Source organism: Larimichthys crocea, chromosome III (genome assembly GCF_000972845.2).
Source record: "Larimichthys crocea isolate SSNF chromosome III, L_crocea_2.0, whole genome shotgun sequence".
NCBI classification, from domain to species: domain Eukaryota; kingdom Metazoa; phylum Chordata; class Actinopteri; family Sciaenidae; genus Larimichthys; species Larimichthys crocea.
Genome location: NC_040013.1, coordinates 37,643,762 through 37,669,841, shown reverse-complemented (window position 1 = coordinate 37,669,841; position 26,080 = coordinate 37,643,762). Strand labels below are relative to the sequence as shown.

Sequence of the window (26,080 nt, the reverse complement as noted above, 5' to 3'; positions counted from 1 at the left end):
AAGCTAAAACTAAGCCATTTTTAAAAAGGCAAAGTCAGACACTATCCTGTTTTACCCAGTTGATTGCCTACAAATGGACAAAAAAGGAAAACCCCAGAGGTCATGTTTTCTACATGTTTGTGTTAAATGAAAAAACCCTTCAAGATAAACTTGCAAAAGCATTTATTCTCTGGGAGTCAAATACCAACAGTGCCTTCAGTGCAGTAGAACAAAATCAAATACAATAAAACCCCAAACCTTAAGAACTGCAGAAACGTGAACTTTTTTTTTTTCCAGCAAGTGTCAAGTGCAACCAATATTCCCCATAAATACATGAAGTCAGTTATCTTCCTGTTGATAGTGCTGGGAAGTCTTCTGGATCATCTGGATTAGGAGCCAGATCATCCTCCTGCTGGGAGAACAGAAACACTAAATCATGTTACACCAAACTCAAAATCCCTTATCAATATTCTGACTATATAATATTCTGATTATATTTTGTTCTCATCAGATTTCTGGTATGTTATGTCCCAGTCAAATATACATTTAGAAAATAAAATACAACTTCAAGTACATTTTTAAATAATTAGAAGTGTCTAAATCTTCTGTTACAATATAATTTTAGAAGGGTTACCCATGCCCTCCACTGGTGTACATTTTGTGCCCCAAAGACTGCAGTGAGTTTGGTGAGGCAAGAGACAGGAACATACCCTCTCCAGTATGGGTTTGGGTCTCTCTGGTCGACTAGTGGGTCCACCTCTTGCTCCCCTTCCCCGACGACTGGGGCGTCCAAGACTCCCGAAATTGATGTCCATCAGGGAGGTGATGTCATTCACAGACCTACGGAGGAAGTTGCTGTCGTCCTCCATGTCCTCCACAGCTCCTTTGAGGCCCTGAAGATAGAAGGAATACAGATGGAGCAAAGCACAACATTATCTATTAAGAGGAAAGCTTTGCAAAAGTCTGGACCGAAATTCTCATTCTGCTTTTTAGGTCCTCATGAGAGCACAGTACAGACAACCTGAGTGGGATTCACCCTTTGCCTAGTTTACACATTTCTTAAGGACTTACTTACAGGTGCATTAACACTGAGCCATAACTGCCAAACGAGGCTTACAATGTTATCATAAGTCATCTACCTGCAAGCTCTTAATGCTAATGTCAATTCAGTGAAGTGTTTCATATTCTCACCTCCAGGTGCTTTGACTGGTGGATGACCTTGGCTTTGGAGGGAATCTTGTTTTCTGCTTTACGGATATTAAACTCCACTTTGGGACGACTTATCTCCTGCATGGCCTTCCACTCGTCCAGGGTCATCTCCATGGCAACCTGGAGCACCACCTCTCCGTCCTCTTCCATTGCGCTATCATAATAGGCGACAGACTACATCCGTCAGTCCGTTTTTGTTTGACATTTCCTATATTTAAAATCTAAATGTGACACTGTCAAAAGTTTTAGAAATCTTGTTGCCAATATGCCAGTACTGTTGGTGCAGTATGTTTAAGTGTTTGGGAGTCAGTGGATGCATTAAATGCATCACTACAAAAAGGTCTAAACCCATTTTTGGACACTTCTGCAACCTGATCATCATAAGTAACAAATGTATCCACAAAAATAAGTGTCAATGGCTCAGATGAAGTAGCACGCTTTGAATGATGCAGCAAAAAGGTGTGGTGCAGGCAACTGGAAATGACTGGTGCACAACCGGCATGATTTGTAAATAAAATTTTCCGTTTGATTAGTCACAAGTTTAGCCAAACGTCACTCTTTACTGATGAATCTACCACTGTACCAGGTGACAAACGTAACTCACCGAGTCTCTTCCTCCACAGCCATTTGGGGCTCCTCAGATTTGACTGGAGCGTCAGTTGTCACCTCCAGTTCACTTCACAAAAGGGACATTGTCACAATAGAGATGTGTTTCTGTTTGTCCAAAGTGTACAAGTTGTCTTTGTTATGCTGTAAATTAGTTCACTTACTTACCTTCCAGCTTCTTCAACACTGCCCCAGTTCCAGGGTCCTCTGCCTCCTCTCTTTTCCTCAGGGGAGATACCTCTGCAAGGAGTCAAGGAATGTTGTCAAGACAGCATTATAAAATAAAAAAGCACATTTTAAAATGTACTACTACAACAACAACAAAATGGCTTACGTTCCATTATGTCGATCATACTCTCTCTTGCCCCTGGGGTTGAAGTTGTCAAAGTTCCTTGTGTATCCTCCTCCGCCCCTCGCTCCTCTCCTACCTCTGATCCCCCCTCTGCCCCTGAAGTCTGTGTCCGCATTATAGGAAGGTCTGGGGACCAATCAGATCAAAACTAGGTTTATTCCTGTAACAGATACATTTCAAACCCTGCTGGTGGAGAACTGCAGATGTTCATGTTTATACTCGTTACATGCTTAATTTAAAATGTGCACAAAAGGCTCTAAAGAATGAACAAATGATAAAGTACATTTTATTGTCATCTATATAATTCAAACATGAGAAACAGGCATCTTAATGTGCCCTATTCACAGAATTTACTGAAAATGTACCATATAGTGATAGAAATTGTTATCTGGATATGAAATGGCTTATACTGGGGTATGAGATTTCAGTTATATCACACAGCCCTGTGAATGTTTTGAATAAAGCAAGGGTGTGTTCAATTACTCATGAACTTGTGGGGCAGTCCAAACCAAGCATGTGTAGACTCTGGAAACCAATGTGCAGAGTTGAGTTTTAACTTCAGATTGTATAAGACATGAGTACATACCTGGAGATGGAAAACTCCTGTGGATACTCCTCTTGGTTGGCCCTACGATCATAGGCAGCCCTCTTCATGCCCCTCTGGACCTCCTCTCTGCCATATCTGCTCTCCGTCACTGGTCCAGGACGTGCCTGCTGCTGCTGCTGCTGCTGCTGCTGCTGCTTACGGGCTGATGAACAAGACTGATTTTACCATGTGTTTGCCAATGATATGATATTTGACAGGAAAATAAAGCCTTATTGGAACCACTGATATATAGAGATCACTAATCTTAACTTGTTAACTAGATGTCTGAATCTTTACTGAATCAGTAGCTGGCTGGTTGCCATATCAGGAATAAATGTATGCATTTAAATGTGCTATAAAATCAGGTTAATGTCATTTGGCTTCAGATAATCCCCCACACCCAACCTCCACCCCACAGACACCCACCCTGACAGCATGCACATGTGCTCAGCAGCCTTGCTGACCTTGCACCATCAGCAGCTGACAAAGCCTGAGCAAACTGATCACTCTTGGCTGGACTATCCAATCTGGAAATACTAGCAGCTGCCAGAATACTTATGGACCATAATGTAGGTAATGCGGTTAAGCTCACCTGGAGCAGGGTCTTGACTCTCCAACGAGACAGGGAGGCGTCTATCCTTCTGGGATTCCTTCTGACCATGTTTTTTCTGTTTGCCTTTCTTCTCCTCCTCATCCTTCTTCTTTTTCTTCCTCTCCTTCACCGTTTCCACTTGGTTCAGCAAGTCAAACGGGTCAGCGTCGTCATCCAGAAGATTCCCGAACCTGTTCGCCACAACACAACCGTAGGAGTCCGGCAGCATTTTAGCCTGTGTATGATGAAGAAAACACAGCAGAGTTCAGACAGAGGCTCCCTCCTCAAGACCAACACATAATCTTGCAAATAATAAACAGGGGGGGAAAAAAGAAAAATGGACCGTTTGCATGCGCAGCTATGACAGAAAAGAGCTGCGGACGGTACTTTCACTGCCCCCGGTGAACATCCAACAAATGTCCGCCGGAGTTTGTCGACACTTTTAAATGTTTGCACGTGTGGAGACAAGCGACACCACGCCCCTGTGCTCATCAATAGGCTGTTCACTAATCAATATTCATTGCACAGACTCCACTGGAGTCCTCTGCCAATGGTGGTGGATTATTCTCTGCTTAGTCAGGCCGGGCTGCTCAAATTGGCACAGGGGACTGAAGTCAAAGGGTATTTTGGCTAAATAAAAAAAACAATAATAATAGACAAATAATGGAACTACATATTTAATAATATCATAAAACACTAGCACTTTCAAGCTAATGTTATGTGTCATATGTTATGTGTCATATGATATATATATATTATAATATATATTATATATATAGATATATAAATATATATATATATATATATATATATATATAGATATGTGTGTGTGTGTGTGTGTGTGTGTGGTGTTATATATATAATATATATATATATATGATATATCTTTACAATAACCTCTATTTCTATTATAGTTGTCAGTCGAAAAGCTACCACCTTTGTCCACATGGGGGCACCAGAAACAACAACCAAATTAAAAGTTCCTTGCAGGGGCCTTAAAGCCAGTGTAATTTACTCATACTGTTATGAATATGGACCGCTGTACACATGTGTTTGTTGTGATTACCCTTTTCATGACACAGAACTAGATGCTAAACACCAAGCGAGTGAAACAACATGAGACATAGCAGCCAGTTAACGACAGACTTTGTACACAGCTCCAGTGTAGATCTGAGCAAACAGGGTTTCTATATAAACACTGGTTGGACAAACTTCATTTCCCTTCATGGATCTTTAGATAAATAACCAAAAACAAACTAATGAATGTAGCCTACATAATAACTCAGATCTGTGTATTCTAACTAAACTGGAATAATATACTTCAAACCTGATTAAGCTGTGTCACTCTCAAGATGAGTCAGGATATATTCTTCATAATGAAACTCAGCTTCATCTAGTGGTCAAAGTGGAAAGTACATGTCTGAGGTGTCGACCTATGAACTCAGTGTGCAATGTATGTATGAAAACTCCATTAATATTGATCTCACTGTGTCAGTATTACACTACAAAATGTGGAGTGTCAAGCATGTTTACTACAAGACAATGACATTCAGTGTGAAAAAGGCAAAGACATTTACATGGATTATTAATCATCTAAAATCCAACATAGCACCAGAACATTTAAATGCAGTACCGTGTAATGTGGATGGTTTTGTGCAGTGCAGTAGGATACATAGATAAACACTTAATGAGTAAGAGAAAGGCACACAACAATATGACCAGTGGATAACTGAAACTTTATTTCAGTTATTTATACTGGGGCTGTTACTTACTACATTAAAAATTAAACTTATTTGGATTTAATCTCAAAGTTATATTTAATGTCATCATACATTAAAGTCTTGATCTTTTGATTTCCAGCTCCTATATGTGTATATAGATAATAACACTGCAGATTTTCATGGAAAGGTGAAAGGTTTTGGGTTCAGCTCAATTTTTTTTTCCTCACAAAATTTCAAATAACTTTTGCTTTCTGATTCCTTCTCTGTCACACAGTACACCCTTTGTTCAAGTATCTCCGCCCTTACATGATTACGTAACTTTGGCGCCTCTGGGCCACCGTTTCTTTTTCCCTTTAAATTCACTGAATATGTAATAACATAAACAGACTCCTCAGCGCGGGAAAGAGCCATCTGCTCCCCTCGGTGTAAAATTAACCGCCCTTCACTCTCATTGGCTCCGCCGTGGCTGAACGTGAGCTGCGCTCGTTCTCATTGGCCAAGCTTGATGTCAGTGTGAGAGAGCGCGCGTCAAGTGTTTAAATCTCATTGGGAACCAATGGAAACGCCTCAGCCAATCATAGCCCGCAGACCGCCTTCCATTATGCCTATTGGTCCAGGCGCTTGTTCGGTGGCTCTGTACGACTGCTTCCATTGGTTGGTAGTTTTGACGTTGATAGGACGCTGCAGCTGATTGGTTAGTGGACAACTCGGGCGCGATTTTGCAACGCGGGACAACGTTCCTGTGGGCGCACACAGGTCAGTTCAGACGACCCGCTGCGACAAGAAGGAAACTTACCGTCATCTTCATATCTCGCTGTATCTTTTGTGGATACTTTGCAGCGAAGGACGGACCCGACACACTTTTTTTTCTGTTCCTCTTTGGAAATGAAGGACATATTCACTCCGGACTGAAAAGGCGCACTATTTATAACTTGTTAAAAAATAATCATTTCCAGCTTGAACATTTACTCTCTCTTTTTTTTGCTTGCTTTTGCGACCAAACAGTTTTCTGTGTGACACTCGCACAATGGCGGATAACAAGCACCCACATGTTATTTTCTGCAGCGACTCGCCTAAAAGAGTTTTGGTGTCTGTCATCAAGACCACCCCTATCAAACCGAGGAAAGCAGAGGCTCTGACGCCGACGAGCCCCGGTTTCAGCGACTTCATGGTCTACCCGTGGAAATGGGGGGAGAACGCCCACAATGTGACTCTGAGCCCGGGCTCAGTGAGCGGGGCTTCTTCGCCTACCGGGACTCAGACTGCCGGAGAAGCGGACACGGCTCCTTCGCCTGACCAGCTCAGGGTAAGTTTACATGTTGTTGAATACAAGACTGAGTGTATTAAAAGCTGAGGCTACTGTTGTGTAGTTTAAGGCGGTTGACAGCACAGTAATAACACACACGCATAGGTTATAACGACACATAAACTCTGTTTAAGAGGACACATAAACTATGTTTATGTGTCGTAATAACCATTTTAGAGGCGCATGCGAACTATCAAACCGGCTCGTTATGGAGGAATAACGCACTCTACATGTTTCTTAATGTGGCATAACTTCAAACGGCGGCATTATGTTTGCACTCAGCCTCACCATGGCGGAGATGGAGAGTCATTTAAAAAGAAAAAAGGAAAAAAAAAAAACGCCCGCGCATTAGGGTGTGACACGGTGGATTTTAAACCCCTCTCTTACTTCCTGATTCTGGAGCAGCTGCTCATACATGACGTGTAGTCGCGCGCCAAAAATGTAACCGGATGTGAGCAATAATGGACGAACGTGCATCCTGCTACAGCCTCAGCACGTGAGCTCTCATTCATGTCACACAGCATTGTTTGAAACACAAACTGCAGTGCACTGAATGCACGTGAAGGTAGTATTAACATAATGTGTTAGATCATAAAAGTATGAAAACATTTTGGGCTCTACCTGACATATGATTTTTGTGTAGTTGCAGTAACACACATGCATAGGTTATAACAACACACAAATAGGTTATAACCTAACACATGCATAGGTTATAACCTAACACATGCATAGGTTATAACAACACACAAACTGTGTTCAACTACCCGTAATAACCTTTTTAGAGTGCAGGCAAACTTTCAATGGAAGAATAATACACTAGAGGTTTCTTATTATGACATAACTGTTTTTTTATTGTGTTTCTTTAGCTAATGTAAAATGTGTATGTGTATTCCTGCTGTCAGGATGGTATCCGCAGAGGGCGTCCACGGGCTGACACCGTACGGGAGCTCATAAGCGAAGGGGAGACTTCGTCTAGCCGCATCCGCTGTAACATCTGCAACCGAGTGTTTCCCAGAGAGAAGTCTCTTCAGGCTCATAAGAGGACACACACAGGTGAGGAGGGCTTGAGAATATATATTGTAAAACAGACTTGTGCCTTGAGAAAAAAAAACGGGAAGGTCATGCGAGCACCTGTCAAACCAGATGTAACAGCAATATGCTGGACAGGAAGGGGCACTGCTTGGTCTGTGAAAGCAGAATATCATTGACCTGGCAGTACCTACTCTGAATTTTCTTACCTTTAGTGTTCGCATTTTTAAAAAAAAACACTCTACTGTAATGTGGGTCATGCATTTAAATGCATACATCATACAAGCAGCACTGTGTAATAACGGCAGAATGGATGAACGACTGGATTTGCAAAACGACGACAATACTGTTACCTGAACAATATCCCCATTTCCCCACAGGAGAGAGGCCCTATCTGTGTGACTACCCAAACTGTGGGAAGGCGTTTGTGCAGAGTGGTCAGCTGAAAACGCACCAGCGGCTGCACACTGGGGAGAAACCTTTTGTCTGCTCGGAGAAAGGTGGGTTTGAAATGTGTATTAAGGAAAAGACTATAATATTAGGAGTGTTGTTTTGAAAAAAAAACAACAGTCAAAGTTTGTTGACCTTTTAGGTACTTTCCAATGGCATGAAATGAGCCTCATTTAAGTGTGACAGCTTTTAACTGCATGTTAAATTTGAAGCATCTGGAAAGTACCCAATAAACACAACCCTGTGCTTCAATATAGAATAACATGGTTATTCACCAGTCTTTTCATAACAGTAGTAAGCAGATCACAAAAGGCCATGCATTACACATCATAGCTATTCTAATCACAGAGAAACTTTTAGCATTTAATGGCTCCTAATTTATTCATACCTGTTGGCTTTTCTGCAGGATGTGGCAATCGTTTCACACATGCCAACCGTCACTGTCCCAAGCATCCTTTCTCCCGCCTGAAGAGAGAGGAACCAAAGGAGGACCTGGGAAAAGCCCAGTCTGTGGATAATAAGGCTGTGGCAGAGTGGTTGGCAAAGTAAGTACACACAGGACTCACATACTGCTCAACAGGTGGGCTGACCACAGTTTTGCATAGAAATTTGTATTTAATGTTAATGTACTCTTCTCTGTCCTCGCAGGTACTGGCAAACCCGTGAGCAGCGCGCCCCGACAACCACCAAGGTGAAGCCACAGGGCAAAGCCAGAGCAGAGGACCAGGAGCAGCAGGATCCAATGGAGTTTCTCCAGTCTGATGAAGAGAATGGAGACGAGGAAGAGGCCGCAGAGGAGGAGAAGGGCAGCCATGGGGGAGGTGCCGCCAAGCGCCGCCTCCAGGAGCAGCGTGAGCGGCTCCACGGTGCTCTGGCACTCATTGAGCTGGCCAACAACCTGTCTGCCTGAACACCCCCCCTCCCACTTCCCGATCCTGGACTCCCAATCCCCCTGCCCCTCATACCTCCATTCCCAATCCGCCTTCCTGCAGTACGTGCTGTAGCTAGACATTGCATAAACGCAGATCAATGACTAGTTTAGTTGTATTCTATCAAGTTGTAAAACCAGACTTTGAGAAAGACCTGAATTGGCCTGAGATCAGTGTTATGCAGAAGCATCATGGAGTATGTCACTATAATTTAGTTCAAATTGTTCAATTACACCTTTGTGGCAACTCTAAAATGATTCTTTCCCCCCCCAACAGCACCAGGAAGGCACAAGCTAAAGCACCTTACTCAGCTTCCATTTTATCCTTTTAGGCTGCTATAATTGTAGATTTGACAATATGAAGAATGTCTTTCTTTCTCGTGTCTTCTAAAGGCAAAGAAAGAGTACCTATTATGTTTTAATTTGTTTTGTTTGCACTTTGATGGTAACGAGTTTCTTTTTAAGTTGTGAGTGTAACAGAGTGTGTATGACTGATGTGTATATGGATTAAGCTCAGATGGACAGAATGATACAGGGTGTGGTCAAACGTAGGAAATGTTACGTTGAATTACAGTCGTCGGATGGCCTCTAAACATGCTCCCAGGTTTGATCTCCAGTATTGTAAGCACAGTTTTCACTGCCCGGTGAAATGAACTGAGAAAGGATAGGTTTATCCTCACTTCTAGAAGCGTTCATAGGCGAACGAAAAGGAGATGAAAACAAGTCAGGGGAGCTGGATCAGTCTGGCGTGTAACATGGTCATTTTTTATATGCGAATGAGAGGTGATCATTGCAAGCCTAATCCAGAGGTCTGGACAGGACAAGACTTTTAGAAAATCCAAACTTTGACAGCTTTTCTCAGTATATACACAAGTGTCCACAAGATACTACTCATGGCACGCAGGAAAAGTCCACCTTAAGCTGACTATACTGCCTTCGGGATGCAACTAAACTAAATATCACAACTAACTAATATTCAGCATCATAACATCAGTTTCCTCATAGATGCAAGAAACGTGTAAAACCTGCCGGCCTAAATGTGTTTTCCAACCAGACGGTAGATTTTTTTTGTTTGTTTTGTTTTTTGTTAAGCAATGGATGGTGTCAGTCACCTTTTATATTAAAAGGTGGCAGACCAGTTATGATACGGGCATAGCATCATGGTGTGTGGTGCATCATCTCATGTCAGAGGTTAAATTATGTGATATTTATTTCACCATATTTTTTTATTAACATTTTGTTCAAACTGTTTGAGGCCCCTGGAATCATTTGATGGGAAATATTGAAGTTCTTAAATCATTAAAATCCATTAAATTTAAACTTCTCATAAATTTTGATTAAGCACTTACACCCCCTATTAAGTCTTGGATTAAGCTTGCAATGCACTGAAGATTAAATTTGTCATGTGTGTCCAGGAAAACGGCACCTGGTTTTCATAAACTTTGTGTAGTGGTGGGTGTTTTTTTTTTTTTTTTTTTTTTTTTTTTTTTTTATAACACTACATCCTTCAACACTGTATAAAGCCTCTCATAACTGCCCTGCCTCTGGTTGTTTTGGGGAAACCTGCACCAACAACCTGTCACTCTGTCACTCTAGCTGTGATGTTTGAATCTGTTCGATTTACAAATTACCCATGTGGAGTTGCGGTGAAACTGGAAGGCTAGTGAATTGTTGATAATCAAAACACCAAATGATTTATTGTATACCCAATTATAGTATATTTTGAAACATTTCTAACCCTTAGTCTATTTTGTGGTTTGATAAGAGTATGGCATTTAATATATACACATTGTGTTTGTTAGAATATTGAGTGTGCACAATTTGTGGAGAGCTTTGATGTTGAATTTTAGTTTCAGTTTTTCCCTCTGCTAACATCCCTCAACAGTTTTCCTGTTTGTCACATGCATAGGGCTTGCTTGGTAGACATTTTATTACACATTTCAAAAGGTAAGATTTCTCTGACAGACTGTCCACACTGTTATACAATTGTTGGTCTTCAATAAACATTCACTGAACCTGACCCAGAGTTCTTGTGTACTTCTTGTGTGATTTATTCATGATTTAGTGGTATCAAATATATAGCACCAGTAACATATCCAAAGAAATCAACTGATTTATTATAAATGAATTAAAGAATAAAAAATAAAGCAATATTATGCTCCAATATGGAGCAGAACAATGCCACCAAGCGGTGAACAATAAAACAGTGTCTGTTTGGTTAGTGAGTCCTAGTTCGATCTTCTGTAATGTGAATCTTCAGCTCTTGTGCTCCTTCTGCGTTACTTGTAGATGGTTTAGTGTTGAAGGTGAGATACGTGTAAGCTAGTCCACCTGACATACTGCAAAGCAAAACATAAATGAATTGTTAGGCAATGGAAATGAATTGTTGCTACCGCTCAAATGTTACACAATGAGCTTTACTTCAAAGTTACCTGGCATATCTGACTTTTAGACATTTACAATATATTAACTAATCTTGTATATCTTTGTTTTGCTATGGATTGAATAAATAAAAAATGATTATAACTATATACATAACCATGCTGCTCATATGAACCAATGTATATGTATTTTTAATTTGGCTTCGCAAGTTTTATCGTTTGATCACATTAAGATAAATTCTTACCAGATAGTGAGGCCTAGGAAGTTCGTCCAAGAAAACAGATAGTCTCCACCTACAAAGATGCCAATATAGGCTACTGCAACATTCTTAAGAAAAGTTTAATATAAATTAGTGATGATCTTGTTAGTACAAAAGTGGACAGTTAATACATGTGGCAAAACGTAGTTACCTTCACCAAGGAGACTAAACATGTTAAGTTTTTATGATATAATAAATATTGTCTTTTATCTCTATAATGAATTTTGATGGCTGTGCAACCCTGGCAGAGATATGCACTGTGTGTGCTTTCTAGTCTAAAGATAGATTCCCATCAGTGTGTGTTCTTACCTTTATTGCTCCCACTACTGTGGTAGTGAGTGCTGAGTTATAATAGCTGCACAGGACTATGGAATACATCAGCACAAACCTGAAGAAACAGAAGAGGACATTTAAAAAAATGGGTAAGTTGAGCCAGTAATGGAAGAATGATTTTGAAGTTGCCACAAAGGTGTAATTGAACAGTTTGAACTCGGTCACAGTGACATACCCCATGATGCAGGACACACAGAAACAAAAAATAAACGTGGCTTCAACCCAGTCCTTAAATGTGGCTGCCTGTCGATCAAAACATACAAAGCGATCAGACAGGTTTGGGCACAAATACACAGGATGAATACAATGGATCACATTCACTGTTTGTACCTGATGTAAATCTCCAGTAAATGCACTTGCCAAGAGAGTAGGGATGATGATGATCAGTGCATTGTAAAATAACACACCATACTTCCCAAGGCCCTAAAAAAAAGATAAATATTAGATAAAATATAGCCAGATAAGTCATAGCCAAGCTTATGCAACAAACCTAAAAACACAGTCACTTTCACTGCATGTTAACACAGCAGTTAAGCGTATGTGTGCATGTGTGAGAGAGAAAAGACAGTAATAGTGCAGTAATACAATCTTTATAATCTTATAATTTGTCCCTTTATATCTTATGAACTGAGATATTTAACTGCTTTGAAACTTTCAGTAAAATACAGCACACAATCCTTTGAAAGTTACCTCCATGCCAAGTTTCTTCTTAGTGTACACACCACTGGCAGCAGTGAAGGCATCATTGAGCAGGATAAAGGTATACGCCTCCACATCAAACGCCAGGTCGGAACTAGAGGAGAGGGAAAACACAAGAGTTTGTCTGCACTCGGTTCAATTCTTGAGCAATCTATGAACAATTACGATTCAATTGCACACACCTTGCAGCAACCATGGCACCAAAAACTATGGCCACAATGCTGTACACGAGGCGTTTAGGAAATGTTTTTCTGAAAAAAAAAAGAAACCATGAAACAGTCAGATCCAAACCAAAAGCTCTTATTGTTTAACCCTACTCATAAACTGACGATAAAGCTCCATGTTATGTAATGTACAGTACTTTCAGAACAGTTATGTCACAAGGTCAATATAAATCAATAATACAAAACATAATCAATATGCCTTACCTTAGTATATATATCTCCAAGATCATTGTCATCAATATGGTAAATTTGCGTAAAACTGTAAACATGGGTAAACTGTGAAAGACAACAGGGGTGAGTACTGTGAAACTTCAATTATAATTAATAAATAATTCATAAATAATGAGATAACACCAAACAAAGCGGGTTAAACCTGAGTTTTTTCGTGCTTGCTAATCCGGTTATATGGTTTCCAACATAGAGCAAAGGAAGAGGGAAAATCTGGAAGACAATGAAGTCATATATCAGTTTGGAAAATAGAGTACAACTAACTAAATAAATAAATAAAAATACAGAATATTGTTTAAAAAAAAAAGAGAAATGCTTACTTTTAAGAGAATACTCCTGTCGAAATCTTGAAACTGGACTGATTTGTTCATTTTGGCAGCGTAAAGGACAACAAGAGTGGTGATCATCTGGAAAAAAGAAAGAAAGAAAGAAAAAGTCACCGTGAAATGATGTGCGTACAGAAAAATAAAAATAAATATCCACACCTGGACAACTTACCTGGCCAATTCCCAGACACATATAAGAGGGAAACCTGTGAAACACAAAGCAGCAGAAGAAGATCAATAACATGATCGGTACTAGTTTATAAGACTGTCCTGTGCGCGCACACAGCATATGAATAACTCGATGGCACATACCTGTAGCTCGTCAGTACGGTTTTATTCACCACCGTAATAAGAAACGAACTGCCGGCGTAAAACGCCGCGGAGAGGAACTTGACTTGTCCGGAGTGTTCAGATGTTTCTTGGCTGCTTTTGGCAGACATCGTCAAGCAAGGCTGTAAAGACACCTGTCGGAGTTTATGTAAATGTTCAGCCAGTTCCTGGTTTAGTGGCTGCAGCCTCCCACCACAGGAGAGGCGGAACACAACCACAGTGGTCATCCCCACAGGAAGTGACATAACACCGACAACCCAAAGTGGCCAATTATCAGCGCGACCACAGAGCTACAGGACCCGCCTACTGCAAGACACAGTCTGCAGAGGTTCAGGCACCAGGAGGACCTGCTTATGTTCAGGCGCAGGAACATCATGACGCACTGGTAGTGCAGTAAAGTAGGTGTTGTTGTTTTGTTTATGAGACAGCACCATTCATTTTTTTCCCCCCGAGATTTTGCTTTATTGTTTGGAAATCTCCTCCCAAACTTTATTTCAATAGGTTACTAATAACAACGAAGCAAAGGAGTGTTTGTCTGCCTTCCCCATCATGTCTGGTTTATTTGACATCTTTATTTGGAACAATAAAGGATTCATTTATATATTTTTTCTATCTATAAAAGACATACTGGTGGTGAGGGAGTTGGTTCATGGTTGGGCATCTGCTATACCTCTCCTTGATTTATATAATGTTGGTATTCTTTTGGACCAGAAAGTTTATATAACCTGGACTTTACTGCTAACTGGCAGTTGTTAAATTTGATTATGAGTAGTATGAGTTACATTAATATTCAACTTTTTTCTAATTTGTAATGGTTCAATGACCACACAAGATCATACAATTTGCAATGGCTACTTACTTAATTAATTACTTGTAACATGTACATGTAACATGAAATATGTGGACACCTGGACTTTCAAATATTATTTGATAGCTGAACATGTCAAACCAAAACCACGGGCTTTACCAAAACTGGTAAAAGTGCTGTTACCTGGAAAAAACAAAGGAGTAATGAGCATATTTCTCATGTTAGTCAGACATCCAAACTAAGTAGCCCCAATGCACATCATACAGCAGTAGTAGTAATGTACAAATCTAAACAGAAGAACAACATTAAAGGCAGAAAGTATTCTAACTGATGCATTACTATGTTTTTGTATTTATGTCATTCATTTAGTGACATTGTGCAATACATTAACGTTTAGATTTAGACTTAGACAGTCATCACACCTCAGTGGGGAAGTATGCAAAGCACTTTATGCAAACTCCCTGCTTGCTGCACCCAGATATAAGAAAACACCATACTGAATTGTAGAAGACTATTGTACACCAAGCATTAATCAATAGAGACGTGAGACACTTCAAATTTGATTGCACGGTTTCTCTGGGGAAATTCGCTGAAAGTCAAACATCTTAAATATAGCTGATATGTGCTGATTATTATAAATCCTTTATGGGGTATTTGTAGAGTCAAGTGCTGTAAGGTTATCTGACACTGAAGATATGATTTACCAAAAGCACGTAGGATCATGTTTCATTTTGGAGCCAGTTTCCTGAGTGAAACTCTTTAAGGAGGAAGTACTTCATGCAGAATGTGATGCGTCTTGCAGAGGAATGTGGGGCTTCCTGGTAGCTGTGCCTTAGACATTAATAAACAAACATTTTCTGTTCAGCTTGCCATGAACACAATCACTTTGGTGAACCTGAGGAATCTCCAATGGTTAAATGTGATGAAATGTCAATAAAAATCACTGGAGATGTATAATAGAGTACATGCACACCAGTTTCCATCTCTATGTATATCTCTATTTGTGTTTGTAAACCTATTCATGTACACAGTAGTTCTCTGTATGTTCTACGTTGTCCTTGTTTTTAAGCTGTATGTATTTGCCATGCAAAGCCTGAGTCAAATGCTTTGCATGTGCACTGAGCAGTCTTCCACTAGAGGGTGCAATCACATCAAACTTCTCTAGTCTTTGTGTAAAAGAAAATGTGGAGAATTGAAGAAGTGGCTTCAAACCACAAGCACTCTCTTCTTAAGCCGCACTTGTAGCAGTTTGTTTGTGCAAGCTCTGCTCAACTGTAATATGATGGCTATCTATTTTACGCATTTTTAATTCACATTAAAGCTGTGGGCAATAATTAATAGTATTAGTTAAGTTTTTAACATAAATGATCTGATCATCTCTGAGACTGCTTAAGGGCTGATGAATCAGTGCCTGGATAAACAGATTAAGCTGTCAGTATCACACACCTGTGACATGTTTTTATGTGTTACGGTAACTTTTGCTGAACAAACAAGATTGTATCTGATACAGTCTTGTTTGTTTCTCAATATCTTTTCTGTTGCTGATATCCTGGAGTCTGACTGAAATGAAAATGTTACTGGCATGGTAAAAGATAAGAACTTTTTGGTAAATGTTATAAGATGTTTAAATCTTTTCACATAGTGAAGTGAAAAAAAATGAACAGCCTTTGACTACATGCAGAGGACGAACCTGCTCTAACTTGAGGAGACATATGAGCAGGTATTACTGCTTGTTTTAAAAGCCTCTGTCAATCAAAGGACAGCTTACTGTAATTTGCTGGAGGTGGTTTCCTACCGTCTCGGAGACATGAGTTATCTGTAACCGTAAAAGCTGTCTTAAACTGATTAATACCTCAATGTTGGTGACTGAAAATGGAGTAGTGATGCAGTGGATTACTGAGATTATTAGAAGATGTTACCCAAGTCCAAAATTACTGTATAACAGTGAGTAGGACTCAGTTTATTTATATAAAAGGAACCGACTAATCCACAAATAAAACCTGGAGCATAAAAACATCAGGTGCTGCCTGAGGGACTTCATTTTGCATGTATTTGAGTAAAGTGAGTGGGATTATGTTATATGCTGCAGAACACTAAAAGCAGCATCAGCATTTCATGGCTGCTCACTTTCTTTCGGTCTTGGATGATTCACATGTCGGTTTTCACTGCTCTCTGAATGCACGATCAAGAGAAAGTTGCCTAATCAAGAGAAAGAAACCTGTTTTCATTAACGCTATTATTTTGTTTAGTGTAATAGCTAGTAGTCAAAAAGGATTTGACTCTAAGAAGTCAGCAGTGGAAAAGATGTTGAGAAACACACAAGACTGTGTCACCCTTAAAATATTAGTATTTAGTAGGCATGCTTGCCTACTAAATACTAATACCACTATCTGTTTTTATATTTTATTTAAGTTTTTGGATATGATCTTCATAACTTTACAATGACTAAAAGCTCCAAACTCAAGAGGAAGTTGACAAAATGTATGTGTGTGTAAAAGATCTCTCCTTTAAATGCAATTAAGTACAATACTTAATTAAAAACATGAACACAGAATGACCACATTTAAAAAGATATGAAACTCAGTGACAGGAGAAAATGTATTCATGTCCTTTCCCCTCTTTGTCTCCATCTCTCACTTTGGAATGAAACCAAATAAATCAGCTTAGTGAAGAGCGTTTCAGAAGGTTTTACAGTTCTTGCTGTATGTAGCAGCTTGTCTCTGTGGGATTAGTCAAGAGAAGGGAGCGGAGGTCAGGATTTTGATGATCAGAGGGCAAGACTGAACAAGGAAGGTTCAATTCCATTTTTACTTTTGTTTCTACAGTATAGCGACTTGGAGTTACATTTATAGATTTCTCAATAGTCTTTGAGTGTTGTGGAGTCTCGTACTCCAGACTGGTTATCTATCACAAAGACCAAATACTTGTGAAAACGTCTTACAAATATAAATGAATACAAATATTTGTATGTAAATTAAATTCAGTATTAGCATAATATTCATGAGTGTCCTCTGATTCCTATTGGCCAAGGTGGCTGATCTTATTTATCAGCAGGTTTTTTACTCTTTGTATAGCCAGAAAACAACCAACACTTAAGCAGGTTGTTGAAGTCTACAATATTTTGACCTGTAGTGGTGGTCATTCAAAATAAAAGAAAGGAGAAACAAGACAGAAATCACATTTTACAGAGATTTTATTTTCTCACATTTTTGTATAAATGCAGCGCTGGAAGTGATCGAGATGAAAGTCACACAAAAAAATACTCATTATAAGTTAAAAACATTAACTTATAACTTATAAACATATACTAACTTATAAACATATGTAAAACTTCTATGTTCAAATTTAAATGAAGTTGAAGTACAGAACTATTAGTTCCAGCCTAATTTTATTCACATTTTATTTATTCCTTATATTGTTTTCCAAAATGAACTGAAAGTATTAAAAGTGCTCACAATGCAATGAACGGATAAATGACCCCTGTCATCAGTGGATCATTATTATCAGTGCATTACTATGTAAGCAATACTTTAATGTTGTAGTCAAAGTAGAACTGATTTCAATGCTTCATATAGTGTTGCTTAGTTTGTGTAATTTATAGCATTGCATCAGATTAATCTTCAAATTGTACTTTGGCACATAGTTAAGTAAATGTACTTAGTTACCTTCCACCACTGAATAAATGTAGTACACACGTTAATCTGGATATATTGTATAATCAATAAAAAGAAAAACAAACAAACATTAGAGCTCCTGTATGACACAAACTCCAGCAGAAAACAAGAAAATGAAAAGAAAATGTTGATTTCACAGCTCAGTAAGTTGCTCTGCGCTTGTTGTGCTTCTTCTTTCTCTGACGGCTGCGCACGACTTCCATCCACTTGGGATGAGCACATATGGGCCTGCTCATGTTCTTTACATGTAGTCTGTGGACCCATAAGAAAAGGAAATTACATTTCAACAACAAATACACCACTGACCTACATGTAGGCATAAATTACGGGTAAAGCATTTTGTTGCACACATCCTTATGGCTGAGCAGTTTATGGTTATTGCTAGCTCCCCGCTTAGTTTAGAAAATGAAGCATCACTTACATGAGTGCCGAGATGTCACAGGCACCAGTGCTTAGTTGCACATCCCATCTTTGAACGTTCATCAGCACTTGTTTAGGGATGTGCTTTTTTGTTTTGATGCAGCATTTTGGGATGCCGGCTGCAGTGTGGGAAAATGTTTACAAATGTGAGAAAAATATGGAACAACAGAATATACAGAAAGTCTACAAAGAAATTATAAAATTTCTTTAAGACCAATGAATTGTGCCTCTGTGTCAGTCAACCATCCTTTTTCGGGACAGAAAAAATGTTCTTGTTACTATTTAAGTTTGTACAAAACAATTTCAGAGGTTAACCATTTTCTCCAGAGCACAATATCTTATTTAGGATAAGATAATAACAGATAAAACAGAAGAAAATCTAAAGCTGAACATCAATGTTGGATACCATAAACAACATTAAAGGTTTTGTATTGCACAATGGTGACTGCAGGATGACAGGATGATGTCAGTTAAATTAATCTGACGCATGCTGAAACAGGTTTCATGTCATCCCTCTAACTCTATGTTGTAAAACTAAACGGTAGTTCGGGTTAAATCAATAAGTAGCTGTAACAGCTGCAAAATGACACATGCACTTACTCGTTTAAACTTCTTTGGTTAATATGAACAGTAATACGCAGCTCAAAAACTGACATTTTGATCTGTTTGCACCATATGGAAAAAAATCTAAACATCTCTGTATGTATACTTATTTTTGTGCATGAACATTACTCATCCTCATGAGAATTTGTCATGATAGTTACCTTTAGTCAGGGTGATGGCCAAAGCGCACAGACAGACAATCACAAACGCAACTTTCAGATCCATGATGGCAGAGCGAATGATGGTTGGAAATATGTCCTTGCTCTTTATATACTGGCACTGAACACACACACACACCCATCCACATATGGAGGAAGGTGTGTGTGTGTGAAGTAATTACCATTACAAGTCTTTCTGAAAACAATAGTAACTTTCATTTTGAAATTCTGGATGAGTATGTGGCACAGGTATGCGTTTCTCACACAAGCTCCAACAGGTTTAATAACCACTCTCTTTTGACTAGCCCTTATTTGATTGATAGATGACAGCTAGGGAAATTCCACACCCAGAGTCATAGAGATAAAGTTTACCGTTAACCAATTAAGATCAATAGGAAACATAATTTAGGTCAAGAGTCAGCTTAAGCAAAGGGAAATGGGAGAAATAAGACATATCACATTTTATGATTAAAGTTTGGAGACAAATTAGTATGTGTTACTAGTTTAAGGCTGAATAATGATCATACAAACGATCCTTCAACCGGAGGACCTGTGTTCAAGCACATGAATTTGTGGAAGGAAGAGCTGATAACTTCCAGATATGGACAAATGAAACCTGACGGTTGGCAGCATAGTTCATAAATATTTGTAGAGCAAAGGATTGCAGGTATTGATAGAGGCTTTGTTGACATAAATGAATCCATGCTGCTAAAAGTACATGTTGACTTAACACTTCAGAAAATGCAGCTATCTGGTAAAAACAACATTTCACATTCATTATGTCCCCGGGTGCGGCTGGCAAACCTGTGCTGCATGTTGTGCAATCGAACTGAGCGTGCAAACTGTACAATACACTTACTGGGGAAAAAAATAATAAAACTGTCCCTGAGGGCAATTGCCCTAGTAGCATGAATGACAGATTGACTGTTTGGATGTTTATTTGATTCTGGGAAAGTTGATCATGCGATAACAGTCAAAACCCACAAATAAAACCACCTGTAGAAAGAAAGAAAGAAAGAAAGAAAGAAAGAAAGAAAGAAAGAAAAATTACATTGTCAGGTATTTGGTCACACAAAATGAATCAATCAAAGCAAATAAATGTCAAAACCTGGGAGGTTCACACATTCCGTCACATACAGTCCCAGCATCAGTTGTCAATCGTCACACACAAACAGACGATTTGATTTTAATGTCTTTCATCTATGTTGAAACACAACAAGGAAAGTTGTTATAGTGCTTATAAGTAGCTTATGACAAAGAAGGACTCAGATTGCGGACGTCCCTTGTCAATAACAAAAACATCTAACTGATTAACGTGTTTGATTACATTTGTTCAATTTGTACATCTGTACATATATTATACAAATATATATAAGAAAAAATATATAAATACACTACCAGTCAAAAGTTTTAGAACACCACACTTTTTCAAGTTTTTTACTAAAAATTATTCAGTTTATTGTGTCATTGCACTCTGAATGAAAGGAAAGAACAAATAAGCAATTTGAGTTGAAAAAGAAATCAAGAATCAATTTATAGACCAAATGTATTCTAAACTTTTGACTCATCAAAGTAGCCACCTTTGGCAGATATAACAGCTGAACACACTCGTGGCCATTCTTTCTAAAATAGAAATCAAATATTCTTCAGAAGTTCTTCCCAGGCTGTTGCAAAAGTTCCCATAAATGTGTGGCACTTGTAGGTTGTTGCCTTTAACTCTTCTGTCCAGTTCATCCCAAACCAGCCGATGGGGTTTAAGTCTGGAGACTGTGCTGGCTAATCCATGTTTTACGCTTAATCCTTTTTCTTTTTTCCTGAGGTAGTTTTGGCATAGCTTGGACTTGTGTTTTGGGTCATATCTTGCTGTAGGAAAACCTCTGAACAACTAGGCACATACCAGAGGGTATTGCATGGCGCTGCAAATGCTGTGGTATCCGTTTTGGTTCAGGGTGCCGTCACTCCGTCAAGTCACCGACCCCGGATCCAGCAAAAAGCCCCAGACCATCACACTTCCTCCTCCATGTTGACAGTTGATGTCACACACTGTGGAACCATCCCTCGCCCTACTTGAGGCATACAAGATCCTGCAGGAGAACCGAGATTTGAAATTTTGATTCATCAGTCCATATTACCTTCTTCCAGTCTCAGTCCAATGGCGGTGTTTCATGGCCCAGGAGAGCCTCTTTGTCTTATTCTGACGTCTTAGCAATGGCTTTCTTGCTGCAACTCGTCCTGTCAAACCTGCAGCTCCAAGTCTTCTCTTCACAGTTGAAACTGAGACTTGCTTACTACGACCACTGTTAAGCTGTGCTTGAAGCTGTTGTCCTGTGAGCTGCCTATCACGCAAGCTGTTAACTCTCAGAAACTTGTCCTCTGATTTAGTTGTGGCTTTGGGTCTGCCAGACCGCTTCTTGTCAGTTTCCCCCAGTTTCTGAGTGCCTTTTGATGGTGAAGAAAACTGTATTCACTGACACCTTGAATTTCTTTGCAATTTCTCTGTAGGAAAGACCTACATTTGTAAGTGTTGTGATGGTCTGTCTCGTCCATTGAGAATTGCCTTTTTCTCGCCATTTTTGTAGCAACACACTACTTTCTGTACTACGGTACTGTTCACCTGATGCTCATGAGGGTCTGGTAACACAGTGTGTTCCAACACTGCTTTTATGCAGACAGAGGGGGTTATTAGTAATCAAGAAAAGTTGGAATACCTGTAGGAATTAGTAGCACCAGCTTTCAAGCCTTCATTGCTGCAGAACAGCTTTAAATTGTTAACCCACTTTGTCTTCCCTGAAAATGGCTTTTCTGTATAATTCTGAAATGTACATTATTTTTCAGTTTTGGGTAACCAAACTTTTTTTTTTTAACCTCTGGCTGTTCAGTACTTACCTTTGTAGGGGCTCCACCCCAGGATGCAGGTGTGATGACAGGATGTGGAACTACACAGTCTCATGGTGATTGCCAGAACTCAGCATATGAACTGGGGGGTCACCTCACCATGCCCTGGCTGGTCGGGGTTTGACTCATCAGGACTCCCCCACTCACTGATAAACCTTGCCTCTTGCTGGACAACTGGCAAGGAAATGGCCACCTTGACCACAGTAGAGGCAGAGGCCAGGTGCCGACGCTGATGTTCCTCTAGTGAAAAGTGGGAACGCCCCAACTGCATTGGTTTGACCCCCTTTTACCAGGAAATAGGCGAAGAGGGGAGTCCAGAACAACCAGGGTCGGCAACGGTAGGTCCAAAGGATAAACGCTGGAGAGTCTTGCATGGGATCTGCTAAGAACATGATAGCGGGAGGAGTTGATGATTTCTGTAATCAGTGTAGAGAGAGCTAGACGGTTCTTGACAAGGTGGGATGGGATCCAGGACACATGTGACGCTTTTCATTCTTGCAATTTACCATACAACACTGAATCTCCTTAAAACACAGTCATCTGATCCATTCTTGACCCTCATATCAGTGTTAACATTAATTTTAGTTTGCTGTAAACGGTGGCATCCAGACAAATTGTGTCTTCTGGAAATAAGATTCTTTACGTGAAACTGATTACACTACACCAATTATTATGGCTGACTCAGTTGTCTTTGCTTTGCAAGTGAAAGTTTTATCAGTGAATCATCTCTTAAAGGTCTAATTATTTTAAGCGTGGGAATACAGATGTAATAGCATTGTCAGCTATTTAGTCATTAAGGTTTTCAAAGTAAAGGAACACAAAATGAATCAGTCGAAACAAATAAATGTCAAAATCTGGGAGGTCTGGCTACCTGTTCCATCTGGATCTGAAACGCATTTCAGACAAACCGCCATCCCAAACATTCCTGGCATCAGTCGTCAGTCACACACAAAAGGATGATTACATTTTAACGTCTTTAATCCACGCAAATTGGACATGCTGATACACAATGGAGGAAGCTGTGTTCTTGGAGGAGATGAGGGAAAGGTATTGGACTGATTCCAACTAATGCTTGTGCTGGAGAAATTATTTCTAACAACCACCATTCAATCTACCTTAAAACTCTGTATCTTCCTAAAACAGTCCATCCTTTGTTGTCTCTTCTTAACCCTCATATCAGTGTTAACATACATGTTTAGTTTATTGTAAATGGTGGCACCCATCTGGAAATATGACACCTTGAATGTAATGTGATTTAACTACTGCTGTACTGCGGTTTCCTATGCTTGGCAATAGTACATTCAGAAGCAGGCAGAAGACAAACAAGTTTTCATCAGTGACTCACCTGTGAAAGGTATAATTATCTTGAGTGCTGGAAATAATGAAAACAGACAGCAGATGTTTTTTTTGGCAGTGATATCTGTATTTTTCTCCCATTTTCAATATACAATAATATTTCTACTACACAAGAAGTTAATGCTCTAACATGATCATTCAGCTGTTGAACATGGATGTCTATTGGAACCTTAATGTTGAATCTCTGGCTTATTTACAGTGTTTTCTATTATAACTCACTTATTTGAAATGGAGCTCTGAGGCATGTTATGTCCCTTCATATAGAATAAAATTTTGTTTACAGTATGTGCATTACTATATACATTCGTACGGTGGGACCAAACATAAAATCTACTTTTTGCATACCCATATTTAGGATTTCTCTGCTCCAGGATGTGGTAAAAATAGCCAATTACTTAAGTTGAAGATAGTTCTCATTCTGTCTTTACAGATACAAAAATATCACAACAGTAGGGGTTAAGAGAGAAGAAAGTTTGACTTGGCATTTTATTGGTTCAGGGTTTAAATCTCAAGGCTTATAGTGGAACAGGGATGATCTCCATTCTGCACCTCCAGATTTTGAGAAGCAGAGGAAGCTCCACAGACAACACTATCAGTACTCAGTCTGTCCTCTGGTGGCCACATGCAGCAGACGCAGCAGCAGCTCTGCCGGTGAGTTAACAGCAGAACTGTCGGCTGGATCTAAGGCCTCAGCCTCTCCCAGGCAGTCAGAGTCCACTGCACAGCTCTCTGAGGGGGAGGAAAGCAAAACATGTTTCTTCAAATTGTGCTCATAGACCAATTCCTACCGCATCTACTTTTCTGCCAGTCATATACAATCAAACCAGAATGTACCTGAGTTACAGCAGAGTCCTGAAACAGCACAGTGTCCTCCTTCAGATCCACAGGGTCTCCCTCCTGCCTGGCAGGGGGTAAGCATGTAGTTCTCCTCCACACAGTGAGCGGATTCTGGGGAGCCTAGCAGGCAGCCTAGGCCTTCCCCACAGCAGATGCTGGGTCCGAAGCAGCGGCCCCTGTCTCTGGGGCCACAAGACATGCACTGGAGAATTGGATAGATAGAGGTATTAATCAGATGCTATAAATCAGGTCAATTATTGTCCAGGATTACTCTATTTTGATTGTATTGTAAATTGCAGGAATATTTATTCTGACAGAACATTTTATTTCCATCTTCAGATGGTACTTTCACTTTTCCCTCTCATATTCAAACAGTGTTGATAATGGGAATAGTATTAGCTGAAATAAAAATAATAAAAAAGACTGGATAGTAAATGATGGCATAATTTCTCACATGCTCTCATTTTTCTCACTTCACAGTATATACAGCATAGGTTACCTCTACACCAGAAATCAGAAGAATAAAAAGAATATGAAGAATAACACCTGAAATGCATATACATACAACATAATACGTTTTTGTTCCCCTTTTAAGCTTATCCCATACTTTTTTAGATGTTTGTCTAATTTTATGCTCCTGGAAAATTATTTGTCCCTAATATACAACTTAACTATCCTAAGTGGCTTTTATTATGGCCCTTACCATCTTATTTTCAATTTAAGTAAAATGGCTAGGTTATTTTTTTTATGCATCTGAACCAAAATCACTAAAACAATTCTAATAAATTTAATCTCGTGACGATTTTATACACTGATCACATAGATAATAACTTTAGAAATATTATGAGAACAGCCTCAAAGGCAACTTAAAAAAATATTCAATTCGAAAATAAAAGATGATTTCTCAAAAGAAGGCAGAAAGGACATTGGTCCTCACCTGTCTGATCCCAGTCTCCGGCAGCGCTCGTTTCCCTCCTCGGGGGCAGTTCTGGATGTAACAGGCGGAGGAGAGGGCGAGGAGTCCCAGGACGCACAGAGGGAACAAGGAGTGAGGCATCGTTGCTGGTTTGTGGATGAGCGCCGCGCACCTGTTAATGTCCTCCGCCTGGGTGGATGTCTGACTGATGTCCCAGTCGATTCCTCACTTATAAGCACATGGACATGATCTGACAATGCGATTGACAGTCGTATCTGACGTCAGTGTCGTGCCGTTCTGCTCCCCACATGCATGCGCACCCGAAGGCCACCGACGTGCGTGTGGAGTGTGCGAGAGGTCGCAGCAGATATGGCTCTGCATCAGATGTGTGCCATCTAACAAATCTACGCAAGAAAACAGAAATGGCAACAGAAGATGCCTTTTCTGTATTCAAGACTGCGCCACACTTATTTGGAGTAACTTTTCTGAATAATTTCAGCCTCAGAGGTGGATGTGGCAGGAGGACTCACACCAGAAATGGCACAACATTGACAACTAATTTGATTTGGTGCAATGAGCACACTGATTAAGAACATTTCATGACGATCATGCACAATTCAGCTGTCAAACTAATCACTGCTCATCGCTGCAGGTACAGATATGTTTGCCTCCAACTGTGCTGTCATCATGACAACCTCAAGGTCGCACAAATTATCCTCCTGATGTGATTTGAAACTATTAATGAGCACAACAAGATTAGCATTTCAAATAAACAGAAATATCTGCAGTTCATTATTCTGTTCAGTGTCTTGTTGCATGTTCGGGGTTGTATCTCACCTATTAGCTGTTGTGATGCTGATTAACAAGTAAACAG

General features: G+C 39.7%; 5 protein-coding genes across 7 annotated transcripts; 1 reads left to right on the top strand and 4 right to left on the bottom strand.

Annotated features, from left to right (window-relative positions):
• Positions 1-144: 144 nt before the first annotated feature.
• On the bottom strand, positions 145-3,816 carry LOC104921090 (intracellular hyaluronan-binding protein 4). 2 transcript variants are annotated; one of them, XM_010733537.3, is made up of 9 exons: positions 3,668-3,816; positions 3,325-3,559; positions 2,733-2,895; positions 2,129-2,272; positions 1,963-2,034; positions 1,793-1,864; positions 1,171-1,342; positions 690-872; positions 145-391 (listed from the first exon to the last, which is right to left on the bottom strand). In XM_010733537.3, exons 1-9 carry the CDS (start codon positions 3,674-3,676, stop codon positions 323-325), a joined length of 1,119 nt encoding a protein of 372 aa, XP_010731839.2. In that variant the 5' UTR covers positions 3,677-3,816; the 3' UTR covers positions 145-322. The 2 variants fall into 2 exon arrangements, with proteins under 2 accessions (XP_010731839.2, XP_010731840.2); XM_010733538.3 differs by having other exon boundaries at positions 145-388.
• Positions 3,817-5,697: 1,881 nt separating this feature from the next.
• znf367 (zinc finger protein 367) lies at positions 5,698-10,778 on the top strand. Of its 2 annotated transcripts, XM_027278225.1 has the most exons (6): positions 5,698-5,801; positions 6,111-6,351; positions 7,254-7,404; positions 7,761-7,880; positions 8,237-8,375; positions 8,479-10,778. In XM_027278225.1, exons 2-6 carry the CDS (start codon positions 6,214-6,216, stop codon positions 8,738-8,740), a joined length of 810 nt encoding a protein of 269 aa, XP_027134026.1. In that variant the 5' UTR covers positions 5,698-5,801; positions 6,111-6,213; the 3' UTR covers positions 8,741-10,778. The 2 variants fall into 2 exon arrangements, with proteins under 2 accessions (XP_027134026.1, XP_010731841.2); XM_010733539.3 differs by having other exon boundaries at positions 5,706-6,351.
• Positions 10,218-13,763, bottom strand: slc35d2 (solute carrier family 35 member D2). Its single transcript, XM_010733540.3, has 12 exons — positions 13,522-13,763; positions 13,382-13,415; positions 13,204-13,290; positions 13,029-13,096; positions 12,860-12,931; positions 12,614-12,682; positions 12,423-12,525; positions 12,063-12,155; positions 11,908-11,975; positions 11,709-11,787; positions 11,385-11,467; positions 10,218-11,097 (listed from the first exon to the last, which is right to left on the bottom strand). Exons 1-12 carry the CDS (start codon positions 13,647-13,649, stop codon positions 10,977-10,979), a joined length of 1,005 nt encoding a protein of 334 aa, XP_010731842.2. The 5' UTR covers positions 13,650-13,763; the 3' UTR covers positions 10,218-10,976.
• Positions 13,764-17,765: 4,002 nt separating this feature from the next.
• Positions 17,766-19,313, bottom strand: ccl27a (chemokine (C-C motif) ligand 27a). The gene is made up of 3 exons (XM_010733541.2): positions 19,206-19,313; positions 18,443-18,560; positions 17,766-18,273 (listed from the first exon to the last, which is right to left on the bottom strand). The coding sequence occupies exons 1-3, from the start codon at positions 19,267-19,269 to the stop codon at positions 18,162-18,164; spliced, it is 294 nt and encodes a 97-aa protein (XP_010731843.1). The 5' UTR covers positions 19,270-19,313; the 3' UTR covers positions 17,766-18,161.
• A 4,332-nt stretch (positions 19,314-23,645) lies between these two features.
• avp (arginine vasopressin) lies at positions 23,646-25,506 on the bottom strand. The gene is made up of 3 exons (XM_010733542.3): positions 25,228-25,506; positions 24,288-24,492; positions 23,646-24,182 (listed from the first exon to the last, which is right to left on the bottom strand). Exons 1-3 carry the CDS (start codon positions 25,345-25,347, stop codon positions 24,046-24,048), a joined length of 462 nt encoding a protein of 153 aa, XP_010731844.1. The 5' UTR covers positions 25,348-25,506; the 3' UTR covers positions 23,646-24,045.
• Between the last annotated feature and the right edge of the window lie 574 nt (positions 25,507-26,080).

Bases quoted from the DNA above. Each gene is read 5' to 3' on its own strand.
- LOC104921090 (XM_010733537.3), bottom strand. The intron at 873-1,170 runs GTGAGAATATGA...TTCTATCTTCAG, and splicing joins ACCAGTCAAAGCACCTGGAG to GGCCTCAAAGGAGCTGTGGA. The intron at 392-689 runs GTATGTTCCTGT...CTGTTCTCCCAG, and splicing joins CCAAACCCATACTGGAGAGG to CAGGAGGATGATCTGGCTCC.
- znf367 (XM_010733539.3), top strand. From the start codon at position 6,073: ATGGCGGATAACAAGCACCCACATGTTATTTTCTGCAGCGACTCGCCT. The intron at 7,881-8,236 runs GTGGGTTTGAAA...GCTTTTCTGCAG, and splicing joins TTTTGTCTGCTCGGAGAAAG to GATGTGGCAATCGTTTCACA. The intron at 8,376-8,478 runs GTAAGTACACAC...CTGTCCTCGCAG, and splicing joins GTGGCAGAGTGGTTGGCAAA to GTACTGGCAAACCCGTGAGC.
- slc35d2 (XM_010733540.3), bottom strand. From the start codon at position 13,649: ATGTCTGCCAAAAGCAGCCAAGAAACATCTGAACACTCCGGACAAGTC. The intron at 13,416-13,521 runs GTATGTGCCATC...TGTGTTTCACAG, and splicing joins ACCGTACTGACGAGCTACAG to GTTTCCCTCTTATATGTGTC. The intron at 12,683-12,859 runs GTAAGGCATATT...TTTTTTTTTCAG, and splicing joins TTGGAGATATATATACTAAG to AAAAACATTTCCTAAACGCC.
- ccl27a (XM_010733541.2), bottom strand. From the start codon at position 19,269: ATGGATCTGAAAGTTGCGTTTGTGATTGTCTGTCTGTGCGCTTTGGCC. The intron at 18,561-19,205 runs GTAACTATCATG...CCCACACTGCAG, and splicing joins GGCCATCACCCTGACTAAAG to CCGGCATCCCAAAATGCTGC. The intron at 18,274-18,442 runs GTAAGTGATGCT...ATGGGTCCACAG, and splicing joins TGTGACATCTCGGCACTCAT to ACTACATGTAAAGAACATGA.
- avp (XM_010733542.3), bottom strand. From the start codon at position 25,347: ATGCCTCACTCCTTGTTCCCTCTGTGCGTCCTGGGACTCCTCGCCCTC. The intron at 24,493-25,227 runs GTGAGGACCAAT...CCAATTCTCCAG, and splicing joins CGGAGACTGGGATCAGACAG to TGCATGTCTTGTGGCCCCAG. The intron at 24,183-24,287 runs GTACATTCTGGT...CCTCCCCCTCAG, and splicing joins AGGACTCTGCTGTAACTCAG to AGAGCTGTGCAGTGGACTCT.